The sequence below is a fragment of the Lepidochelys kempii genome, chromosome 13, assembly GCF_965140265.1.
Source record: "Lepidochelys kempii isolate rLepKem1 chromosome 13, rLepKem1.hap2, whole genome shotgun sequence".
Classification (NCBI taxonomy): domain Eukaryota; kingdom Metazoa; phylum Chordata; order Testudines; family Cheloniidae; genus Lepidochelys; species Lepidochelys kempii.
The window spans coordinates 35,447,196-35,470,761 of NC_133268.1; the positions used below are offsets into that span (position 1 = coordinate 35,447,196).

Sequence of the window (23,566 nt, forward strand, 5' to 3'; positions counted from 1 at the left end):
CAATGGCTAGGGTGCTTCCCTGTGTCATGTGACATAGGATACCCCAGTTTAATTCCCTTTCCCTCCCCAGCTGTCTTGTGTGGCCGTGCGTATGCTCTGGGTATGCCCCCCAGATGAGGAAGACAGGACAATGCCGAGCTGGGGTATCCAGCTATGGCTTTGCTGTGAGATAGGCACCAGCCATTGGGGCTCACGTAACAAGGCACAAGCCCCGTGACAGAAACTTAGGCACCTTGGGGACATTAGTGGGCAAAATTTAGGTGTCTAGGGACTTTTAGGTGCCTCCAGAGTTAGGTGTCAGCTGAGCAGGGGTTCTGAGGATCTCAGTGGCTTCTAAAGGTCAGGCTTAGGGGTCTCACATGGCAGTTAGGTGTCTAAATCCTTTTGTGGGTCTGGGCCTAAGTGATTTGCCCAGTACATAGGAAGTCTGTGGTGGAACAGAGACTTGAACCTAGGTTTCCCCTAGGCTAGTGCCCCAACCACTAAGGAGGGTGAATTAAATTTCTATAGGAGTTGGGCACCTAAATCCCTTGCGCCCTTTGAAAATCCCAGTCTCTGATGCACTATTGGGAAGAAATGTTAATGCTGCCTTGGAGACGGTGCCAAAATCCTTTAGCAGGTTTGGAAAGTGCCACCGAGAATGTCTAGGAGAGGAGAGCACGGGGTGTATGTCAGAACCGAAGAGAAAATGGCAGCTGCCACTCACAGAATGATGGCTCCTTGACATGTAAAGGTGCAGCACATGGAGAACAAAAGAATAATGGTGATGCTGGTGGAGTAAGACAGATACGGGCTAACTCAAACAAAGTCCACACTTTGGGACACTTTGGGAGGGAGAGATAGCTCAGTGGTTTGAGCATTGGCCTGCTAAACCCAGGGTTGTGAGTTCAATCCTTGAGGGGGCCATTTGGGATTTGGGGCAAAAATTGGGGATTGGTCCTGCTTTGAGCAGGGATTTGGACTAGATGACCTCCTGAGGTCCCTTCCAACCCTGGTATTCTAATGATTCTAAATCCCATGCTTCACACCACTTCTGCTTCCATTCCCTGCATGTGGTGCCCCCATCGCCCCTTAGAAGACCCCAGTAGGGACCCTCCATAGATCACTGGATCCCAGATAGCTGCGTCAATGAAACCCCTCTGAACCCAGGCCCCATGGAGCTTCTGTTAACCCAACTTTGGTTACACAGCAATGTACACCACAAACTTAGTGGACTTTTAAAGGACTAAGGGCCTCACCCACAGATCCCCAAGTGATGTGGTGGATTCTCCATTCCTTAATGTCTTGTTGAGTGACGTGCTAAATGATATGCTGTAGGTGAAACCCAAATGATAGGACTGGCTACAGGAATCAGTGGGTGGAGCTCTCTGGATAGTGTTCTGCAGGTCAGGCTAGATGGTCTGACAGTCCCTCCTGGCCTTGAAATTTATGAATCTTCGAGTCCTACTAGCCTTGATTCATGTGAGCATGCTCACTGGCTTCGGTGGGATAAGTAACAGCTGCATCTAAGATATTCAAAGGAGCCTAAGGGGTTTAGATGCCAAGTACCACTGACTTTCAGAGGAAGATGGGTGCCCAACTCCTTTAAGCTTTTTTGGCAATCCCAGGCTACCTGCACAAGGAGGTGTTTTCAGGATGTAAGAAAGGACTTTAGGAGGGCTTTCTAAATGTCTCCTCTGGCACAGTGCTGATGCCCTCAGGGTTATCAATGCTCAGCCCATGGCAGGATCCGGCCCTGAGGTCACTAATGAGGCAGATGATGTGCTGTGGTCACTTCTTTTCATGATGAACTGTCCTGTCTCATTTTACCTTGTCCTTCCTCTGTCTGTCTGTTGTACCACCTATTGTCTCTTGTCTTACTTAGACAGTGAGCATTTCAAGGCACAGACTGTCTTTTCATCATTTGTCTCTACATGGCCTAACACTAGAGCTGGGTGGAAAACTAATGCTTTCCATCAGACAATGCCATGTTGATTAAACCGTTTTTAAAACATCATATCCATTTCATGTAAGAAAACTAATAAAAACATTTCAAGAATGTCAGAATGGGATAGTCTGAAATTTTCAGAACAAAAACTATTAATTGTTCATTTCAAAATTTCCTCCTTTGTATTTATCATTTTTTTATTAACTTTTCCCAATACAAGAAATATTCCAAAATACCAGATTCATCATAACACATAATGTAAATCAAGAGGGTTAGGATAAAGGGAGGGGAAGCAACATATTTATCTTCAGGGTCTAGGTTAATCACAGACCTTTAAAAAGTCAGCCCAAACTGCTTTGAATTTTCCGGCCATTCCCTTTCTGCAGAACACCACTCGTTCGCTACCTCTCCCAACTCACTGAGCCAGGCAGTGCTCAAGTGGGGAGAAACTTTTCCAGTTTTGCAGGATTAACTTTTTAGCGACTAAAGCTTCATTGTGGAACCACACTGCCTTGTTGCCAGGTAATCTCCAGGTATCAGGAACAGGTGAAGGAATAAAACTTAAGGGGGAAGGCTTAGCATCCAGTATTAAATTGGTCCCTTGACCAACCTCAGACCAGAAATTTTTGACATAGGGGTATTCTCAAACCATGTGAGTTAATGTAGCATGAAAGGAGTTATATTTACAACAGTGGTCAGCACTTATGAGGCCTCTGATGAAGGCTTGAAAGGTTCCCCGAAGTGGGGTAGCTGATGAAGTGGAGGATGGGAGACATCTTTTTATTTTTAAAGTTCTAACTCCTGCTGGAGAGAGTTAACAAATGATGTGTCAAACAGCAGAGAGGTATTTAACTTCCACATTTTAGTTGGGGGCGCATACAAGACATACTTATAGAACATGGTCAGATATAATAATAATTAATATTAATTAATGAATAATGACACAATCAGTGACAGAATTGATCAAGTCTTGAGATACTAAGAAATAGTCCAATCTTGACTAAATTATCTAAACTATCATTATCTTCCCAGATACAGAGGTGTGCAGAATTCCAGGTGCCTTGTAAAATGTGGAGAGTCAGAACACAGAAGCAGAGGAAATATGTAGCTGTTAGTATTATCCCCTCATTACTCACAGATCATGTGATTAACATGATCTAGGGGCAACCTCAATGCTACCTCACTTGCTGGCTAAACCACACAGGTTGACTCCCCTACCGGTCAATCCATCTGAATTTTTGTGAGTGCCGCATAGTTTGGATGACTTTCCTCATGGCTTCCTTGACCTCTCTGTTTCTCAGGCTGTAGATGAGGGGGTTGGCCAGGGGAGTCAGGACAGTGTAGAAGACAGAAAGCACTTTGTTGAGGTCTCTCAGTACAGCAAAGTCTGGGAGCATATAGACAATGATCAGGGTCCCAAAGAAAATTGTCACCACCATGAGGTGAGAGGAGCATGTGGAAAATGCTTTTTTCCTCCCGGTGGTGGAAGGGATTCTCAGGATGGTGGTGATGATTGAAATATAGGATGTTACTGTTAATATAAATGTGGAAAGCACCTCTATGGAGCAGAGTATGAAACTCACCAGTATGACCAAGTTAGTATCATTACAAGAAAGCTTAGTCATTGGGGTGAAATCACAAAAGAAATGGTCAATTTCATTAGGGCCACAGAATATTAATTGTGAAACTAAACATACAAGTAGGGTACTAGCCACAAATGGCCATAGCCATGACCCAGCTGCTAGCTGGAGGCAGAACCTCCCTTTCATACGGGCTGCATAATGCAGAGGTTTACATATTGCTAAATACCGATCATAGGACATCGCAGCTAGGAGGTAACATTCTGCACCTACTAGAGAACCAAAAAAATGTAATTGTATGAAGCAGCCATTGACTGAGATGGTTCTGTTCCCCCTCAGGAGTCTGGCCAGCAGCCTGGGCAGGATGGTGGAGATGTAGCAGGTCTCTAAGCAGGACAAGTTCCCCAGGAAGAAGTACATGGGGGTGTGAAGGTGCTGATCAGAGGCAACTAGCACAATGATGAGGATGTTCCCAGCCACGGTCACCACATAGATCACTGGAAGCAGCAGGAGGAGAAGAACCTGCAGTTCTGGGACATTCCCAAATCCTAGGAGGATGAACTCAGTGATGGACGTTTGATTTTCCCCTTCTCCTTTCCCCATGGGACATATCTAGTAGGAGGAAGGAAACAAGAAACACTGGAGTTTTTTTCTCTCTCTCCTGTTAAACTCGATAAAGCAGCATCCATATGATTACAGAAAAGTACCAATGGGACTCCGAGAAGGTCATTTACTGTCTTCTAAGGCTGAAACCTTTGAGACTTAGTAAGGAACATGGGCATTGCCACACCAGAACAATCCATCTAATCTGGTTTCTTTAATAATATGCCTTTATTAGTAGGCAGTCTCGGATTCTACAGAGGAGCTGTAAGATCCCATAATGGATATTGATGCAACAGCATCTACATGGGGAATTGTTTGGCCAGGCAATTTATTGTTGGCCTCCTGCCCAGTACTATGAAAGCTTGTATCTCTTGTACATTTTTAACTGAGCTGGTGCAATTATGTGTATGCATTTATTCTTAGGTCCTCATATGGCCCCCATAACCAAAGTATCTGATCACCTCATGTTCTATAATGTACTTACCCTCACAGCACCTCCTGGGAAGTAGGAACATGCCATTATGCCTGTTTTACACAAAGGGCCAGATGTTCAAAGGCATGTAGGCACTAAAGATGCAGGTAGTTGCTTACTGGAGTTTCAAAAGCCTACGAGCAGTTTAGGTTCATAGATTCATAGATATTTAGGTCAGAAGGGACCATTATGATCATCTAGTCTGACCTCCTGCGCAATGCAGGCCACAGAATTTCACCCACCACTCCTAAAAAAGGCCTCACACCTATATCTGTGCTATTGAAGTCCTCAAATTGTAGTTTGAAGACCTCAAGGAGCAGAGAATCCTCCAGCAAGTGACCCGTGCCCCATGCTACAGAGGAAGGCGAAAAACCTCCAGGGCCTTCCAATCTGCCCTGGAGGAAAATTCCTTCCCGACCCCAAATATGGCGATCAGCTAAACCCTGAGCATATGGGCAAGATTCATCAGCCAGATACTACAGAAAATTCTTTCCCGGGTAACTTGGATCTTACCCCATCTAAAAACCCATCACAGTCTATTGGGCCTATTTACCATGAATATTTAATTACCAAAACCATGTTATCCCATCATACCATCTCCTCCATAAACTTATCGAGTTTAATCTTAAAGCAAGATAGATCTTTTGCCCCCACTACTTCCCTCGGAAGGCTATTCCAAAACTTCACTCCTCTGATGGTTAGAAACCTTCGTCTAATTTCTAATCTAAATTTCCTAGTGGCCAGTTTATATCCATTTGTTCTTGTGTCCACATTGGTATTGAGTTTAAATAATTCCTCTCCCTCTCTGGTATTTATCCCTCTGATATATTTATAGAGAGCAATCATATCTCCCCTCAACCTTCTTTTAGTTAGGCTAAACAAGCCAAGCTCCCTGAGTCTCCTTTCATAAGACAAGTTTTCCATTCCTCGGATCATCCTAGTAGCCCTTCTCTGTACCTGTTCCAGTTTGAATTCATCCTTCTTAAACATGGGAGACCAGAACTGCACACAGTATTCCAGGTGAGGTCTCACCAGTGCCTTATATAACGGTACTAAAACCTCCTTATCCCTACTGGAAATACCTCTCCTGATGCATCCCAAGACGACATTAGCTTTTTTCACAGCCATATCACATTGGCAGCTCATAGTCAACCTATGATCAACCAATACTCCAAGGTCCTTTTCCTCCTCCGTTACTTCTAGTTGATGCGTCCCTAGCTTATAACTAAAATTCTTGTTATTAATCCCTAAATGCATGACCTTACACTTCTCACTATTAAATTTCATCCTATTCCTATTACTCCAGTTTACAAGGTCATCCAGATCCTCCTGTAGGGTATCCCTGTCCTTCTCTAAATTAGCAATACCTCCCAGCTTTGTATCATCTGCAAACTTTATTAGCACACTCCCACTTTTTGTGCCCAGGTCAGTAATAAAAAGATTAAATAAGATTGGTCCCAAAACTGATCCTTGAGGAACTCCACTGGTAACCTCCCTCCAACTTGACAGTTCACCTTTCAGTAGGACCCGTTGTAGTCTCCCCTTTAACCAATTCCCTATCCACCTTTCAATTTTCCTATTGATGCCCATCTTATCCAATTTAACTAATAATTCCCCATGTGGCACAGTATCAAACGCCTTACTAAAATCTAAGTAAATTAGATCCACTGCGTTTCCTTTATCTAAAAAATCTGTTACTCTCTCAAAGAAGGAGATCAGGTTGGTTTGGCACGATCTACCTTTTGTAAAACCATGTTGTATTTTGTCCCATTTACCATTGACTTCAATGTCCTTAACTACCTTCTCCTTCAAAATTTTTTCCAAGACCTTGCATACTACAGATGTCAAACTAACAGGCCTATAATTACTTGGATCACTTTTTTTCCCTTTCTTAAAAATGGGAACTATGTTAGCAATTCTTCAATCATACGGTACAACCCCTGAGTTTACAGATTCATTAAAAATTCTTGCTAATGGGCTTGCAATTTCTTGTGCCAATTCTTTTAATATTCTTGGATGAAGATTATCTGGGCCCCCCGATTTAGTCCCATTAAGCTGTTTGAGTTTCGCTTCTACCTCAGATATGGTGATGTCTACCTCCATATCCTCATTCCCATTTATCATGCTACCATTATCCCTAAGATCCTCTTTAGTCTTATTAAAGACTGAGGCAAAGTATTTGTTTAGATATTGGGCCATGCCTAGATTATCCTTGACCTCCACTCCATCCTCAGTTTTTAGCGGTCCCACTTCTTCTTTCTTTGTTTTCTTCCTATTTATATGACTATAGAACCTTTTACTATTGGTTTTAATTCCCTTTGCAAGGTCCAACTCTACTTGACTTTTAGCCTGTCTCACTTTATCCCTACATATTCTGACCTCAATAAGGTAGCTTTCCTTACTGATCCCTCCCTTCTTCCACTCCCTATATGATTTCTGCTTTTTCTTAATTACCTCTCTAAGATGCTTGCTCATCCAGCTTGGTCTACAACTCCTGCCTATGAATTTTTTCCCCTTTCTTGGGATGCAGGCTTCCGATAGCTTCTGCAGCTTTAATTTAAAATAATCCCAGGCCTCCTCTACCTTTAAACCCATAAATTCTTCAGTCCAATCCACTTCCCTAACTAATTTCCTTAATTTTTGAAAGTCAGCCCTTTTGAAATCAAAAACCCTAGTTGCAGATTTATTTTTGTTAATCCTTCCATTCAATTTGAACTGAATTAGCTCATGATCACTTGAGCCAAGATTATCCCCTACAACCATTTCCTCTATGAGATCCTCATTACTCACCAAGACCAAATCTAAAATGGCATCCCCTCTAGTCGGTTCAGCAACTACTTGTTGAAGGAATCCATCAGCTATCGCATCTAGGAAAATCTGAGCCCTATTATTATTACTAGCACTCGTCCTCCAGTCTATATCTGGGAAGTTAAAGTCTCCCATGATCACACAGTTTCCATTAGTATTTACTTTATTAAAAACATTAAAAAGGGCTCTATCCATATCCAAATTAGATCCCGGCGGTCTATAGCACACCCCAAGCACTATCCCAGCGGAGGCTCTAATAGTTTTCTTCCCCAATTTAATTATTGCCCAGACAGACTCAGTCATATCCATTTCATCGCTTCTTATTTCTTTACATTCTATCTCATCATTGATATACAGTGCTACTCCACCACCTTTACCTTTATTTCGGTCTTTCCTAAACAGCACATACCCTTCAATACCTGTAGCCCAGTCATGACTACTATTCCACCAGGTCTCTGTTATACCTATAATATCTGGTTTCACTTCCTGCACCAGTAACTCTAGTTCCTCCATTTTGTTACCTAGGCTCCTTGCATTAGTGTACAAACATCTTAATTTTTGCTGTTTAGCCTCACTCACATTCTGTACCCTGTTAGGCACGGTTATTTTACTACCAGTATAACCTATTAGACTTGTATCTACACTGCCCTTCCTCCTACCTACAGCTGTATCCACTCTTACTTCATTTTCTTTCCACTCTATGCTAAATTCTGGCGTGGAGATTACCTGGACATCTCCCAACCATCTCCCCCAAATTCCTAGTTTAAAGCTCTCTTAATCAGTTGTGCCAGCCTCCATCCTAGAAGTCTATTTCCTTCCCTACTCAGATGAAGTCCATCCCGAGAGAACTGTCCTCTATCCATGAATGCCTCCCAATGGCCATACATCCCAAAGCCCTCCTTATAGCACCACTGCCTAAGCCATCTATTGATAGTCATAATCTTGTCACACCTTTGTTGCCCTTCTCTAGGAACAGGCAGAATCCCACTAAAGATCACCTGAGCCTCAATTTCCTTAAGCGTCCTCCCCAGCCTAACATAGTCTCCCTTAATACTTTCCAGCGAGAATCTAGCCGTATCATTTGTTCCCACATGAAGGATAATTAGGGGATTCTTTCCCGCTCCCTTTAGAATCCTTTTTAACCTCAGGTCTACATCCCGTATCTTAGCACCTGGAAGACAGCACACCCTCCTATTTTCTGGATCAGCTCTGGTTACAGGCCTATCTATTCTTCTCAGTAAAGAGTCCCCAATCACATAGACCTGCCTTTTCCTAGTGACGGTGCTATTCTCCAGTCTATCCCCTGTTCCCTCTGGCTGCAAGTTTTTTCCATTCCCATTCTCCCTTGTAATCCTTTTTAACCCATCCTGTATCCTCCTGGGGCTCATATTTGGTGTAATCTCCATTAACTCTTCCCCTTTTCCTATAGGACTAACCGCTCTTCTCTTCTTCCTTGCCCTGTCACCTTCAGTGACTACCTGCTGAGCCCCTTCTTCATTTTCCAACTCTGCAAACCTATTCTGAAGCTCTATTTCTCCTTCACTAGCCCGTCTTTTCCTCTGCCTAGTTCTTTTAGTCACATGCTTCCACTGACCACTTTCCTCACCCAGTCTCCCCTCAGAATTCCCTAGTCCTGCTTCCATCTGCAAGTCTGAGCTTTTCCCTTCAGATACCTCATGTCTTTGCTCCATAATCTGCTCAAACCCCTTCCTAAACTCTACCAGACTTTCCACCTGCATCTCCAAACCTCTGATCTTTTCCTCCATCAGCTCTATCAGACGGCATTTCATGCAGACAAAACTCTTACCAGGTGCCCCCTCCAGGATCATGTACATACCACAGCTTCCACATCCAGTCATCTTCATTGTGTCATCTGCTACATGGGTCACTCCCACTGCCACCTCTGAATCTGTCATAGCCTTCCCACCTAAATCCTGTTAATCTGGGAAACACAAACCACACCAAAACACCACCACCCACAGCAAAACCAAACCCCACACAAGCACCACAAGACAAACTCCCCTTTCAAACTCCCACTCAAACTCCCCTGTTTACAGCTCTGTTTGCTAGCTCCTGTGCCGCTGCCTGACTGGCTGCTACCTTTATAGGACCCCTAGTCAGTGAAGCCCCACCCCCTAATCAGGGCTCAGCTTCTCTCCCAGCACAAAGCCCCTACAAGCCTCTACACATACAAATACTACCAATACAAAACCAATACAAGGTACCAGAGTTGCATTGAAGTCAATGAGATTAGGTGCCTAAACACCTTAGATTATTTTGAAAATCCCATTAGCTGTGTATCTGCTGCTTTAGGGGGCTAAATACCTTTGAAACTGTGGCTATAAGTGAGTTGCTAAGGTTACACAGGCGTTTGTAATGGAGCAGGGAAATGATCCCCGGTCCCCCAGGGTCACACAGGAATTGCTTTGGGGGAGTTCTATGGCCTAGAGCAGTGGTTTTCTTTGTGAAGCCCTAAAAATTTTGAATGGAGGTGCAGACTCCTTTGGAAATTTTGGCCATAATCTGCGGACCCCCCAGGGATCTGCAGATCACAGGTTAAAAGCCACTTTCTGTGGTAACAACAACCTTTCAGAGACCCCTTAGACATAGTCGGCTGACCCCCCTGGGGTCCATGGACCGCAGATTGAAAACCACTGGCAAAGATATTCAGCGTAACTGATCACAATGGTCCCTTCTGGCCTTGGAATCTATGAATTGAGGAAGTTATAAGTTATTGCCCTGGGCAAATAAATCTATCTGTCTATCTATCTATTTATCTATCTCCTACACACTGTACCTCATGCACAAGGGACACCCCAAGAAGACACGGACACAGATCCCTCACACTCTTAGGAACCCCGCGAGACAGCTAGAAACCCTCACACACATTCTGTCCCCAGCTGCACCCTGCAGCCCAGCTAACATGTGCACGCCTGTTGGTGTGCAATTACAGGCGGATTCTGGGCAGCAATAGAGCGTCTGTAACTCGGTCCTCCCAGCCACTGTCTCAGCTCAGCCATGTTAGGAGCCATGAGGAGACGTATCAGGGGGAGAATGAGAAATGGAACCGGGCAGGGAAGACTCACAGTGGGTGTCAGGCATACAGGGGGGCTGCTCTGTTCCCTGATCTGTAAAGCTTTCCACTTATCGTCACCCCAGTGCTCTGCTCCTGTGTAGGGTGGGAAGAGCCCGGAGCTCTCCCAGGGCTTGGCATAGGAGGCCACCTAGACCTTAAGGATTGGGCCCAGGAGCAGATGAAAAATCTCCACTCCTCCATTTGGAAACATCTGGGGAGGCATGTGTGAAAGGGCTGGGCCAGGAGGGATGAAGGTGGAGGAGATGTCAGAGGGATCATCAGGCCTGTCTGAGGGGAGGGGAAGGGAAACCGAAAATCAGGACAATTCTGCCTCCAGCTCCACCCAGCAGCCCAGCAGATGTGTCTGTGTCTGTCAGGGATGCGGGGACTGAAGGGGACGTCGGTGCTGTGTCCCTGCTGCAGTACAGCAGCCGTGACGCCGTCCCCCCAGCCACGCTCTGCGGCGTCTCAGCTCAGCGGCATTAGGAGCTGTGATGAGACGTGTCAAGAAGGGAACAGGCAGTGCCACAGAGCAGTAAGTGCATGGTTACAGGGCGGGCCTGAGTGAGCGCTCCGGCCACTCTGCTCCCCAACATGCTGACTTTTCCTTCCTAACTGAACCCCCCAGCACTTGTCCCAGGAACAAGGGGATACACTTGGACTTTTTACTGGTCCCATTTTGGGGCTTGCATAGCCGAGGGTTCAACTGCAAGGGCTATAATCCATGCATTTTCAGAGGGTAAGGTAAGGGTTATTTCATCTTGAGTAAAATGCAGGGTGGCACCTAGGCAACACAGCAGGTCCCATCCCAGCAACGGTGTTGGGCATTCAGGGAGGTATATTAGCTTATGGGGTATGGTTCTGTTTCCCAAAGCACATTTTGCTGGGGCATACACTAGGCACTTGGTATCTTTGCCTGTGGCTCTTGTCACAGTGAGGGAGTCTGCTACTGGCAACTGAAGGGGTTAATAAAAGCCCCGGCTCTCGGTCTGCCAGATCTCTCCAAGCCATTTCAGTTGTATGTATATAAACAAAAGGGGATGGCCCTAAAAGAACTCACACAGCTGCTAAAAGCATAAAAACGACCGGTGGCATATTTTTCTAAACAACTGGACCAAGTAGCCAAGGGCTGGCCAGTGTGCCTGTGGACAGTGGCAGCCACCGCCCTGACCCTGGCAAAAGCAAAAAATCTGACACTAGGGGGAACAATACAGGTTTTTACACCACACATCGTACGCGCTTTACTAGATGTTAAGGGTGGCCTCTGGCTCACACAAGCACGTATAGCAAGATACCAAGCAAAGCTCTTAAAAAACCCTGAGGTCACGCTGCAGCCTTGTTCATCTCTTAACCCTGCCACCCTCTTACCAGAAACTGAGAAACAAAAACATAACTGTTTAAAAATCATGAATGCCCAATATTCTAGCCGCCCAAACTTAAGAAATGTGCCCCTCCCAAATGAAGATTATAAGTAGTACACTAATAGTAGCAGCATAGTAATAAATAAACAAAAAAGAGCGGGTTATGCTATTGTGACCCTCAATGACACCATGGAAGCTGAAAGTTTGCCCGCTGGGACCTCTGCCCAGTTGGCTGAGCTAGTGGCCCTGACCCGTGCACTCGAACTGTACAAAGGAAAACGGGTCAATATTTTCACTGATTCCAAATATGCTTTTGGGGTGCTGCATGCTCATGCTGGCCTGTGGAAGCAGAGGGGAATGCTGACAGCCCAAGGCAAGTATGGGCCCCAAATTCTCCAGCTTCTGGAGGCAGTGCAATTCCCTTTGGAAGTGGCAGTGGTACACTGTAAGGCCCATCAGAGGGAGGATCAAAATGTAACCAGGGGTAATGCCAGGGCAGATAAAGAAGCAAAGCATGCTGCCACCCTAATATCCCCTCACACTAAAAACACCTATATGCATGCCCTTATCCCATCAGTGGGGGAGCTCCCAACCCCTCAGTATTCTAAAAAAAAAAAACTAGCTAGCTGACAAACTTGGTCTCCAGGAAAAGGAGGGATGGCTTCATTCCCTGGAAGGGAAAGTCCTCTTACCAAAGAGCCTAATTCTGCAAGTATTACAAAAATTACATCAAACCACTCATGCTGGCAGGGAGGCACTTATCCAACTAATGAAAAAGTACTTCATAACATCCAGACTCCGACCCCTGGCTGCCCAGGTACAAGCAGACTGCTTAGTTTGTCAAAAAAATAACCCCCGACCAAAACACCCAGTACCACCAGCAGCCCTGGAACCCACTCCAGGCCCCGGACGGGTGTGGCAAATAAACTTTACTAAGTTTCCCCGGACCCAAGGGTTCAAGTATCTCCTTGTCATAGTGGATAGATTCAGCGGATGGCCAGAAGCCTTTCCATGTCGCAATTGCACTGCCAGGACAGTGTTTGTTAAGGAGATTATTACTCACTTTGGACTTCCCCAGTGGATGGAATCTGACAATAAAACACACTTTTCACGTCAAAAATCATCCAAAGCATCTCAGACGCCTTACAGATTCCCTAAAAACTCCATACACCCTGGAGACCGCAAGCCAGTAGAGTAGTAAAGCAAACCAATCAGACCCTTAAGCAACATCTCTCAAAAGTATGCCAGGAGGCCTCCCTACGGTGGCCTGATGCCCTGCCCCCAGTTCTGCTCCGCATCCGTGCTCTCCCAAAGGGTAGATTAGGGCTCAGTCCCTTTAAAATTATGTTTAAAAGGGCATGGCCTATAAGTGGTACACCGGTTGTGTCAGGGGGAGAGTGGGAATTGGGGAATGGGTTTTTGTCTCAGTATATGTGTTCCCTGTCTGCTGTTCTTTTGTCTCTTCACAGGTATACTAAAAATTCCCAGCCTCTACCCTTAGATTCACCCATCCACTCCCTGCAGCCTAGTAATTTAGTGCTCGTACGTACCTGGAAAGACAAGCCCCTCCAAAAAAAGTGGAAGGGACCCTATACCGTCCTGCTGGTGTCCCACACAGCAGCAAAGGTCGAGAGACACAAAAATTAAATTCATTATACCTGGCTGAAAGCAGTGTCAACCCCTCCCCCCCACCCCCGCCCCCGGCTAAAAGGTAGACCATGCATTCAGCCCCCTCCACTAAAAGTCTTAAACTAAAATTACTATTTAAATGGCAGCCCGCCAAAAAATCAAAAAAATAAATAAAAAAGTATATTTTATTCCCCCTCTTGGCCATGTGCCTAACTGTACTGCTGTTTCAGGCATTGTACCCGTAAATACCTGGCTGGCACTGGCCCAGAGTGCAGTAAACGCAACGTTGTTTTGTTTGCCACATACATTTTCAGTGGGTGCAATCATAAAAACTTGTTTTATTGGTATATGTGCAGCCCCAACCCTGGTTCAACATTATTCCCTGTTAAAAACCATAAATAAAACATTTACTTATACTGATTTATATACCGTTAAATCTGCCCAGTATAAGTTAAATGCCTCCATGTTTTCTTATTACCTAGTCAATACAACCCTTGCCCCCTCTTGTATGAGGTTTGTAAATGCTACTCACATTAAAAAAAACCTCACCAATAAAAAACTTAAATATAATAACAGTGTAAAAATCTCCTTTGCCTACAGGAGCATAAAATTGCCAGCAGGGTGGTTCCTTACATGTGGCAGACATGCGTATTCCTATGTCCCAGCCAATAGTTCTGGGGGTCCCTGCTCTCTTGGTCGCGTGGCTCCATTGATTTTTCCATACCCTCCGCAGTTATATGCCCATCATAAAAGGGATGCTATTCCCCTTGATTCCACCTGTAGGTCAAAAGTAACCTTAAAGTAAGGTTAACCAAAGTTAAAGTAACCAAAAAGTAAGGCAGCAGCTCTGGCCTTTTCCTTAGTTGGTATTGGTATCCCTAGGCTTGTGGTGCATAATTATCACGCAGTAGAGCACCTTGCCTGCACGGTGGCAAAAGCCATTAATTTAGTCCTGGCCCAACTCTCACATAAGTTAAAAAAAGTACATCAAAGTATGCTACAAAACAAGCTAGCTGTAAACTATTTGCTTCTATGCCATAGTCACCTATGCCAAAAGTTTGAAGGCATGTGTTGCTTTAATATAACAAATGCAGGGCCATCCGTAAAAGCTAATTTACAACGCCTAAAGCAGCTGGTAAAAAGCATTCATCAGCAAACTAAAAAAACTTAGCTAAGCTCTTTATTTTCTGGTTGGGGCCTTTCCCCATGGCTAAGTGGGTTGTTTAGCCTATTATTTAAGTTTTTTTTCCCTGTATTAATCATGTTATGTTTACTGTGTTCTATGTAGTCCTGTATAAAAATGCTTATTTTACATAGTTTTAAAAATTTTAATTTTATGCATAGCCCGCTAATAAATAAATAAAAATAAAAAAACTCAAGCAATAAAAATAAATATTCTCAAAAAAAATTGTTAAAAACCCCAGGGCATGGCCACTAGTTAAGTCGAGGAAATAAAAGGCCATAAGAGTCAAAAAGGTCTCCCTGCTAAAAGCCTAAGGGCTTCTTCTTAACCCCCCCTTAACAAAATTCAGGCCTGGCTGGTTTAAATAAGCTCTTTTGCTCTTAAAACAATGTTGCCGCCGCAAATAATGCCTTATAATATAAAGTTTGCTAACGCCAAGTTAAAAATAATAAAAAATAGTTACAAGGCCAAACAAAATGTGCTAGTTATTTAAGTTACTAAAAATGCTTGTTAAAAATTACAAAAAATAAACCTTATTATAACCCATATAAAAAAAAACAAAATATTTGTACAAAGTTTTAATTGGCTAATATGTAGTACAATAGCATTAAAAATATAAAAGTGTGTATAATAACCTGCTCTGGTGTGCAGAATTTAAAATTCTATTCTCCTTGTACCTTGTTTGCAGCTTTCTGATTCTCCACCCCGTTGTAATTATTAAGTAAAACACACTGGGTAACAAACCCCTGCTGTTGTTTTGCCTCTCGGCATTGGGTGCCGGCAACAACAGAATTGTAGAATCACAGAAGATTAGGGCTGGAGGAGACCTCAGGAGGTCAATCGGAATGATCTGATTTACCTTTAATTCTCAGCATCCAGTGGCAACCTCTCCCTCAAGGGCACCCGCTGTCCTCACTGTCTCACACACTCTCCTTCACTCAGCAAAGACACCTTAATTTTGCTGCTGGCCTGGGCTGCTCTTGCTTGATGCTCTTGCTTGTGCGGATTACACAGAACCTCAGCGCTTCCTGGGGTAGATTCTTACAGAGTTTGTAAGGGAATGCAGCCTCACACAGTCTTCTGCTGCTAGACGGGTCTCCTCCCGGACTGCTGATTGTGATCACTTTTAAATGGACCTCCTGGGGGAATTAACCCCATGTCGCTTGTTAAAACAGTGTGAATGTGGAGGCCAGTGCAACCTCATGGGAAACCTCCCTCTTTGTCATGCCCTGTGTGTGTCAGGAGCCCGGGTGACTGAAAAATAAACATCCATCACTTTACTAGTTGTACTTAAACAGTGTACAATAATTTTATTCCATACATTTTCAATGTACTGATTATATGTTTGTGAATGCCAGTTTCACAGATGGGGAAACTGAGGCCTGGGAAGGGGAAGTGACTTGCCCAAGGTCAGCCAGCAGATCAGTGGCGGAGACAGCAACAGAAGACAGGTCTCCTGGTCTCAAGGCATGTGGGAAATCCACTGGCCAATGCAGAATGTTAACTTTTCTTGTTAGGTGATATGAAGGGAAACAAGAGACAAACAGAGATATTTCAGAAATGAAATGTGCAAGACACCAAGACATGAAGCTGAGAGGTGAAGTCAATGCATAAGGGGCCTGACTGTCAGTCACACAAAGGCCTCTTTATGCCATAAATAGGATTTGCTCCCACTTTAGTGTCCCTTGTCCTCAGTATAAATGAGAATGTTGCCCAAGGCACCTAACAACATGGATATGTTCAGAAGCACCCGGGCACCTAACAACCACTGAAATCAGTGAGTTTTAGGTGCCTAAATGCTTTTGAAAATCCCACTAAATGCCTAAAATACCTTTAAAAATCTGATCTGAATAACTTAGGAGCAAGTCCCATTTCCTAAAATACCTAAAACACCTTAAAAATATCCCATAGGGACTTCTTAAAATCTTAACCAAAATGAAGGGCTGCTTATGAAGAATGCTCTACAAGCAGCCCCCTTTCCTTCATTGCAAGAACGGCCCAGCTTGAATTCCTCAGCTGGTTACAGCTCTGGCAGTATTGTTCAGAAACAAAGGTGATTTCTGATGTAGCTTGGTACCAAGCTATTTAAAGCCTAATAGGTCAAGCCTGGCACCTGGAATCCCACACTGACATCTAGGCAGCCAGGGTAGAGCCCCTCAGGTGAGTGCCCTAAGCAGTGGACTGTAGAGTGGGTCTCATGCTTTCTCTAGCCCGATGCATATTGAATTATTTATTTAATACAAAATGGACCTGCCTCAATGGATAGTCTGAGAGACACCCCCACATTGGTCAGGACAGTCACCACAGAGATAACAGATCCTTGTTCAAATCTCTTGAGGATTTATTATACTATTAATTATTATTATTATTATTATTTATTAGGCTGGGATTTTCAAATGACTCCAGGGGAGTTAGGTGCCTACTGCCATTAATGTTCAATGGGCTTCAGGCACCATAATCCCCCTCTTTTGAAAATCCTATCCTTGATTATTTCTTACTAAATAATGTCAAGACGACACAAGCCCACAGTTCCCAGTTCAGATCACCCACTGAAATCTCTGATGATGCAAGGGAGTAGCAGGCCATACAAGGGAGCTCTGACACTGTCTGATGCCCAGTGGATATGTCCAGTATAAACCTGGAGCAGCACAATGGTGAGTCAGGCCGTGTTCTAAACAGCCTTTCCTGACAGTGTTAAAAGCGGGTTGTGAGGGGAAAGAGCCAAGAGCCAGGGACTAGGACAGAAATCAGAGGCAGGTTCAAGAGACAAGGAGACCGCTAGCCTGAATCACTTCTGTGCTGGAACTCAAAGCCCTTTTTAGGGAGTTAGGAATAGACTATTCAGTGGATAGAAAGAAAAGTGGCATAAAGAACTAAGTGAGACTGACTTTATTGTCTGTCCCTCTGCTGAGCAGTAGCAGATGTTGGGTAGTTGCATTTCATTTCCTGTTGGAGGAAAACTCAGTGATGTGGAGTTTCCTGGGTGCATTCTTACTGAAGTTTATTTATGCCAGTCCTGGAACAGAGGTGGTCATAAATAGCATGAAGGCAAACCCATCTTTCAGAAATAGCAGTCCAGATACAAATGTCTGGTTTCCGGAGAACAACTCTCCCCCAAGCATTGACTCTAGTTAGAGAGATTCAGGCAGAAAGCAAACTCTTTTGTTGTTTGCAACAACTCTCCACAACAGAAACTCCATCACTAAACCAAGGACAATACACCATTTCTTCAAAGACTGTCCATTGTCCACACACTAAGGAGAGGAACGTCTAGATGATGTGCAACAGCATCACCGATTGAGTTGTGCTAGAGCGTTGATTTTATTGTCATGGCTTGAGGAAAGATTTTATTTACTTATTATTTAAATTGAAAATTGCTATGAGACTATCATGCTGCAATTAATCAGTAATTGAATTGTGTATTTGAAATGCCATCATCCCTGGGCTAGCTCTTACCTATTGCACCATCCATCTGATTTGTCTACATGGTTTCAGGTGTATTGCTCAACTTTGCGTTACTCATTTACTGGGGTCCCTCCTCCGCAGCCCTGAATGCTCAGACTCTTAAACCCATAGCCCCAAATGCAGTGGTCAGAACTTAATGAGAGACATAATTGGCCCAGGCCCTGTATATCCATCCAGAAGAGGGGAGAAGAGGGAAAGTCTGTAGTTTCTAAATCCCCATAACAAATGCCATTCTGTTATTCCTAGAGGCCAAAATGAGTTAGGTGTCCTACTCCTCACTGAAAGTCAATGGGACTTGTGCACCTAAGTCACTTAGGCCAGATTTTTTAAAGGTATTTAGTTGCCTAAAGTGGCAGATAGGTGAATAGGCACTTAAAATGCACTCGGTGGCTAATTCCCATTGAACTAAAAAGAAATTAGGTGCCTAGGTGCTTTTGAAATCCCATTTGGCCCCATCTGCATCCTTAAGTGTCTAAATACCTTTAAAAATCTGGCCCTTTGTCATTATTAAAAATTCCATTCTAGACACCTTCCTTATTTTCCTATCTCTATTCACTCAATTAAATCACTGAGGTGCTTTAGAAAACCCTACCGTAAAATTCAGTGGCAGTTCAATGCCAAGCTCACTTAGGTCCTCTGAAAATCCCAGCTGAGGTCACAAGACTCTGCTGTGGCCAAGGGGTGACCTTAACTGCTCCTTAAACTGTTTTATTTTCTTGAACTGGCCTAAACTGTGCTGAACTCCACAGTTTCCTGACAGCTTTTTCTCCAGGTTTCCTTTGCCTTCATGAAGGGATTGAGGGGTGGAGACAAGAAGGTGGAGAACTCTTTGTTCAGGTCTCTTAGTGCAACAGCGTTTGGTAGCAAACCAGCTATTAGGTCCCATAGAAAATTGTAACCCCAATGAGGTGAGAGGAGCAGGTGGGAAATGCCTTTTGCCTGTGGTCATGGAAGAGATTCACAGGATGGTGGTGATGACACAAGCATAGGATGCCGGGGTCAATAGAAATGGAGCAGGGTGTCTATGGAAGAGAATCTGAAGGTCACCAGACATCCAGGTGTTGCCATGGCAGGAGAGATTGATCAATGGGGTGAAGTCACAGAAGAAATGGTCAATTTCATTGGTGTCCACAGAACATTATTCGTTACAGCAGAGACGTTACTATGGTAATAGTCAGAAAGGCACTTATGCTACAGCCATTCACCAGGGCTGCATAATAGGGTGGTTTACATATTGATAAATACCAATCATAAGACATTGCTGCTAGCAGATAACATTCAACCACGAAAACAAAACTATCATTATTTGGTACCTTACCTGCCCCTAGGATGTTGAACCTAATTATATATAATTAAATCCTCACAGAAACACCCCTAGAACCCTGACCAGAGATATTTTATCTGCTACCCAAGATCCATAAACCTGGAAATCCTGGAAGCCCCATCATCTCAGGCATTGGCACTCTGACAGCAGGATTGTCTGGCTATGGAGACTCCCTCCTCAGGCCCTATGCTACCAGCACTCCCAGCTATCTTCAAGACACCACTGACTTCCTGAGGAAACTACAATCCATCGGTGATCTTCCTGAAAACACCAGCCTAGCCACTATGGATGTAGAAGCCCTCTGCACCAACATTCCACACAAAGATGGACTACAAGCCATCAGGAACACTATCCCCGATAATGTCACGGCAAACCTGGTGGCTGAACTTTGTGACTTTGTCCTCACCCATAACTATTTCACATCTGGGGACAATGTATACCTTCAGATCAGCGGCACTGCTATGGGTACCCACATGGCCCCACAGTATGCCAACATTTTTATGGCTGACTTAGAACAACGCTTCCTCAGCTCTTGTCCCCTAATGCCCCTCCTTGCGCTACATTGATGACATCCTCATCATCTGGACCCATGGAAAAGAAGTCCTTGAGGAACTCCACCATGATTTCAACAATTTCCATCCCACCATCAACCTCTGCCTGGACCAGTCCACAAAAGAGATCCACTTCCTGGACACTACGGTGCTAATAAGCAATGGTCACATAAACACCACCCTATACCGGAAACCTACTGACCGCTATTCCTACCTACATGCCTCCAGCTTTCATCCAGACCACACCATTGTCTACAGCCAAGCTCTACGATACAACTGCATTTGCTCCAGCCCTTCAGACAGAGACAAACACCTACAAGATCTCTATCAAGCGTTCTTACAACTACAATGTCCACCTGCTGAAGTGAAGAAACAGATTGACAGAGCCAGAAGAGTACCCAGAAGTTACCTACTACAGGACAGGCCCAACAAAGAAAATAACAGAACGCCACTAGCCATCACCTTCAGCCCCCAACTAAAACCTCTCCAATGCATCATCAGGGATCTACAACCTAACCTGAAGGATGACCCATCACTCTCACAGATCTTGGGAGACCGGCCTTGCTTACAGACAGCCCCCCAACCTGAAGCAAATACTCACCAGCAACTACACACCACACAACAAAACCACTAACCCAGGAATCTATCCTTGCAACAAAGCCCATTGCCAACATACCTATTCAGGGGACACCATCATAGGGCCTAATCACATCAGCCACACTATCAGAGGCTCATTCATCTGCACGTCTACCAATGTGATGTATGCCATCATGTGCCAGCAATGCCCCTCTGCCATGTACATTGGCCAAACCGGACAGTCTCTACGTAAAAGAATAAATGGACACAAATCAGACGTCAAGAATTATAACATTCAAAAACTAGTCAGAGAACACTTCAATCTCGCTGGTCACTCGATTACAGACCTAAAAGTGGCAATTCTTCAACAAAAAAACTTCAGAAACAGACTCCAATGAGAGACTGCTGAATTGGAATTAATTTGCAAACTGGATACAGTTAACTTAGGCTTCAATAAAGACTGGGAGTGGATGTGTCATTACACAAAGTAAAACTATTTCCCCATGTTTATCCCCCCCCCTCACTGTTCCACACACATTCTTGTCAACTGCTGGAAATGGTCAACTCCATGGAAATGGAGTCTCTTGATTACAAAAGGTTCCCCCCGCCCTGGCTCTCCTGCTGGTAATAGCTCACCTTACCTGATCACTCTTGTTACAGTGTGTATGGCAACACCCATTGTTTCATGTTCTCTGCGTATATAAAATCTTCCCACTTTATTTTCCACTGAATGCATCCAATGAAGTGAGCTGTAGCTCACGAAAGCTTATGCTCAAATAAATTTGTTTGTCTCTAAGGTGCCACAAGTACTCCTTTTCTTTTTGGAGATACAGACTAACACGGCTGCTACTCTGAAACCTAATTATACTGTGGGCACAGCTGCTTAGTGGCTCCCTCTACTGTTAAGCCTTGATCCTGTATATTACTTTGAATGGCAGTCTAAGGCACAAGGTACTACTCAATGGGTAGAATTTGCCAAGCCTCTAAGTGATTTAGAAGCCTAAGTTCCATTTTCAAAAGTGAACAAGGTCCTTAGAAATCTACGTTTCAGTGAAAGTCAGTGGGATTTGTGCTTTTAAGGAATTTAGGCACTTTGATAATTTTACCCAATGTGCTTCAGGAGAATAGATCCTGGCGTTTTTCAAATATAGAATTGAGTAGCATTTTCTTCACATGTACTTAGAATTTTTTACTTAACAATGACTTGTTGTTGTTATAAAGAAATGTTTCAACAAAAACATTTTTATCATTTATTGACTGATTATTGATTGATGGGAAACTATTTACGGTCTTCTAAACTTACTAATCTTTGCAAGAGAACCCATAATTACAAAAATACAGTCTTCCCAGATACAAAATTAGGGAGCATTTAGGAATCCAGGACACAAAGGAGAGATCAACTAGTATAACAATCAAGACCCACCCACTGGAATCCAAAACCAGGGCTATGCAAAATGTGTTTTCCCAACTGAGAGCAGAAGAGCAGAACGGAACTGGAATCTTGAATTTTGCTGTGTGGAGTGCAGAGTATATCACAGTTATGTTTGCAGTGAGGGCAGTAGTAAATAGGAGCTCTAGTATTTAATGGGAATGCAGCCATCCCAAAACTTAGTATGTCCTCACATTCCCCACTGAAGCTCCAATGGGCATGAGCTACAGGCCACCTAGATGCTACCTCCACTGCTACTTCAGCCAGATGGATTTGTTCCCACAGCCGTCACTCCTTCTGAATTCCTGTGGGCACCATCAACTTATGAATGATCTTTCTCAGGGCCAACTTGACCTCTTTGTTCCTCAGGCTGTATATGAGGGGATTGACCAGGGGAGTCAGGACAGTGTAGAAGACAGAGAACACTTTGTTGAGGTCTCTAAGAGTGTCAGTGTCTGGTAAAATACAGACAGTGATTATAGTTCCATAGAAAATTGTCACCACCATGAGGTGAGAGGAGCAGGTAGAAAATGCCTTTTTCTTCCTGGTGGTGGAAGGGATTCTTAAAATGGTGGTGATGATAAAACTGTAGGATGCCACGGTTAATAGAAATGGGAAAGGGACACCTATGGAGGTGACTATGAAACTCAGCAGTGTGATCAGGTTGGTGTCATGACAGGAATGTTTAATCAATGGGTTGAGATCACAGAAGAAAAGGTCAATTTCACTAGGGCCACAGAATGTTAATTGTGACATCAAATATACAGTTATGGTACTAGCCACAAACGCCCATAGCCATGACCCAGCTGCTAGAACCCAGGTTCTTCCATTCATAAGGGCTGCATAATGCAGAGGTTTACATATAGCTAAATACCGGTCACAAGACATTGCTGCTAGGAGATAACACTCTGTACAGGCCAAGAAACCAAAACAATAAAACTGCATGACGCAGCCACAGACAGAAATGTATCTGTCCCCAGTCAGGAGACTGGCCAGCATCCTGGGCAGGATGGTGGAGCTGTACCAGGTCTCCATGCAGGACAAGTTCCCGAGAAAGAAGTACATGGGTGTGTGCAGGTGCTGATCAGCCACAACTAGAGCAATGATGAGGATGTTCCCAGCCATGCTCGCAATGTAGATCACGAGAAACAGCAAGAAGAGAAGAGTCTGCAGTTGAGGGAGATCCCCGAATCCCAAGAGGATGAACTTGGTGATGACTGTTTGATTGTCCACTTCTGCTTTCTGTATGAGGGTCATCGAGGTAAATATAAAAATACTATATAGGAGAGGCAGGACTTTCAAAGGCAGAATTGGGAAACTGTGAACTTGCACTGTGTCAAGGTTCCTTCCCCACTCTGAACGCTAGGGTACAAATGTGGGGACCAGCATGAAAACCTCCTAAGCTTACTTTTACCAGCTTAGCTTAAAACTTCCCCAAGGTACAAACTATTTTACCGTTTGCCCCTGGACTTCCACTGCCACCACCAAACTTTATCTGGGTTCCTGAAAAAATGGAGTTTGGACACGTCTTTCCCCCCAAAATCCTCCCAACTCCACTTCCTGGGGAAGGTTTGGTAAAAAT

At 44.1% G+C, this 23,566-nt stretch overlaps 2 protein-coding genes across 2 annotated transcripts; both read right to left on the reverse strand.

Moving 5' to 3' along the window:
• Positions 1–563: 563 nt before the first annotated feature.
• On the reverse strand, positions 564–4,110 carry LOC140897248 (olfactory receptor 6N1-like). The gene is made up of 3 exons (XM_073309632.1): positions 3,190–4,110; positions 1,556–1,624; positions 564–644 (listed from the first exon to the last, which is right to left on the reverse strand). The coding sequence occupies exons 1-3, from the start codon at positions 4,108–4,110 to the stop codon at positions 564–566; spliced, it is 1,071 nt and encodes a 356-aa protein (XP_073165733.1).
• Positions 4,111–22,272: 18,162 nt separating this feature from the next.
• LOC140897249 (olfactory receptor 6B1-like) lies at positions 22,273–23,241 on the reverse strand. The gene has a single exon (XM_073309634.1). The coding sequence runs from the start codon at positions 23,239–23,241 to the stop codon at positions 22,273–22,275; it is 969 nt and encodes a 322-aa protein (XP_073165735.1).
• Between the last annotated feature and the right edge of the window lie 325 nt (positions 23,242–23,566).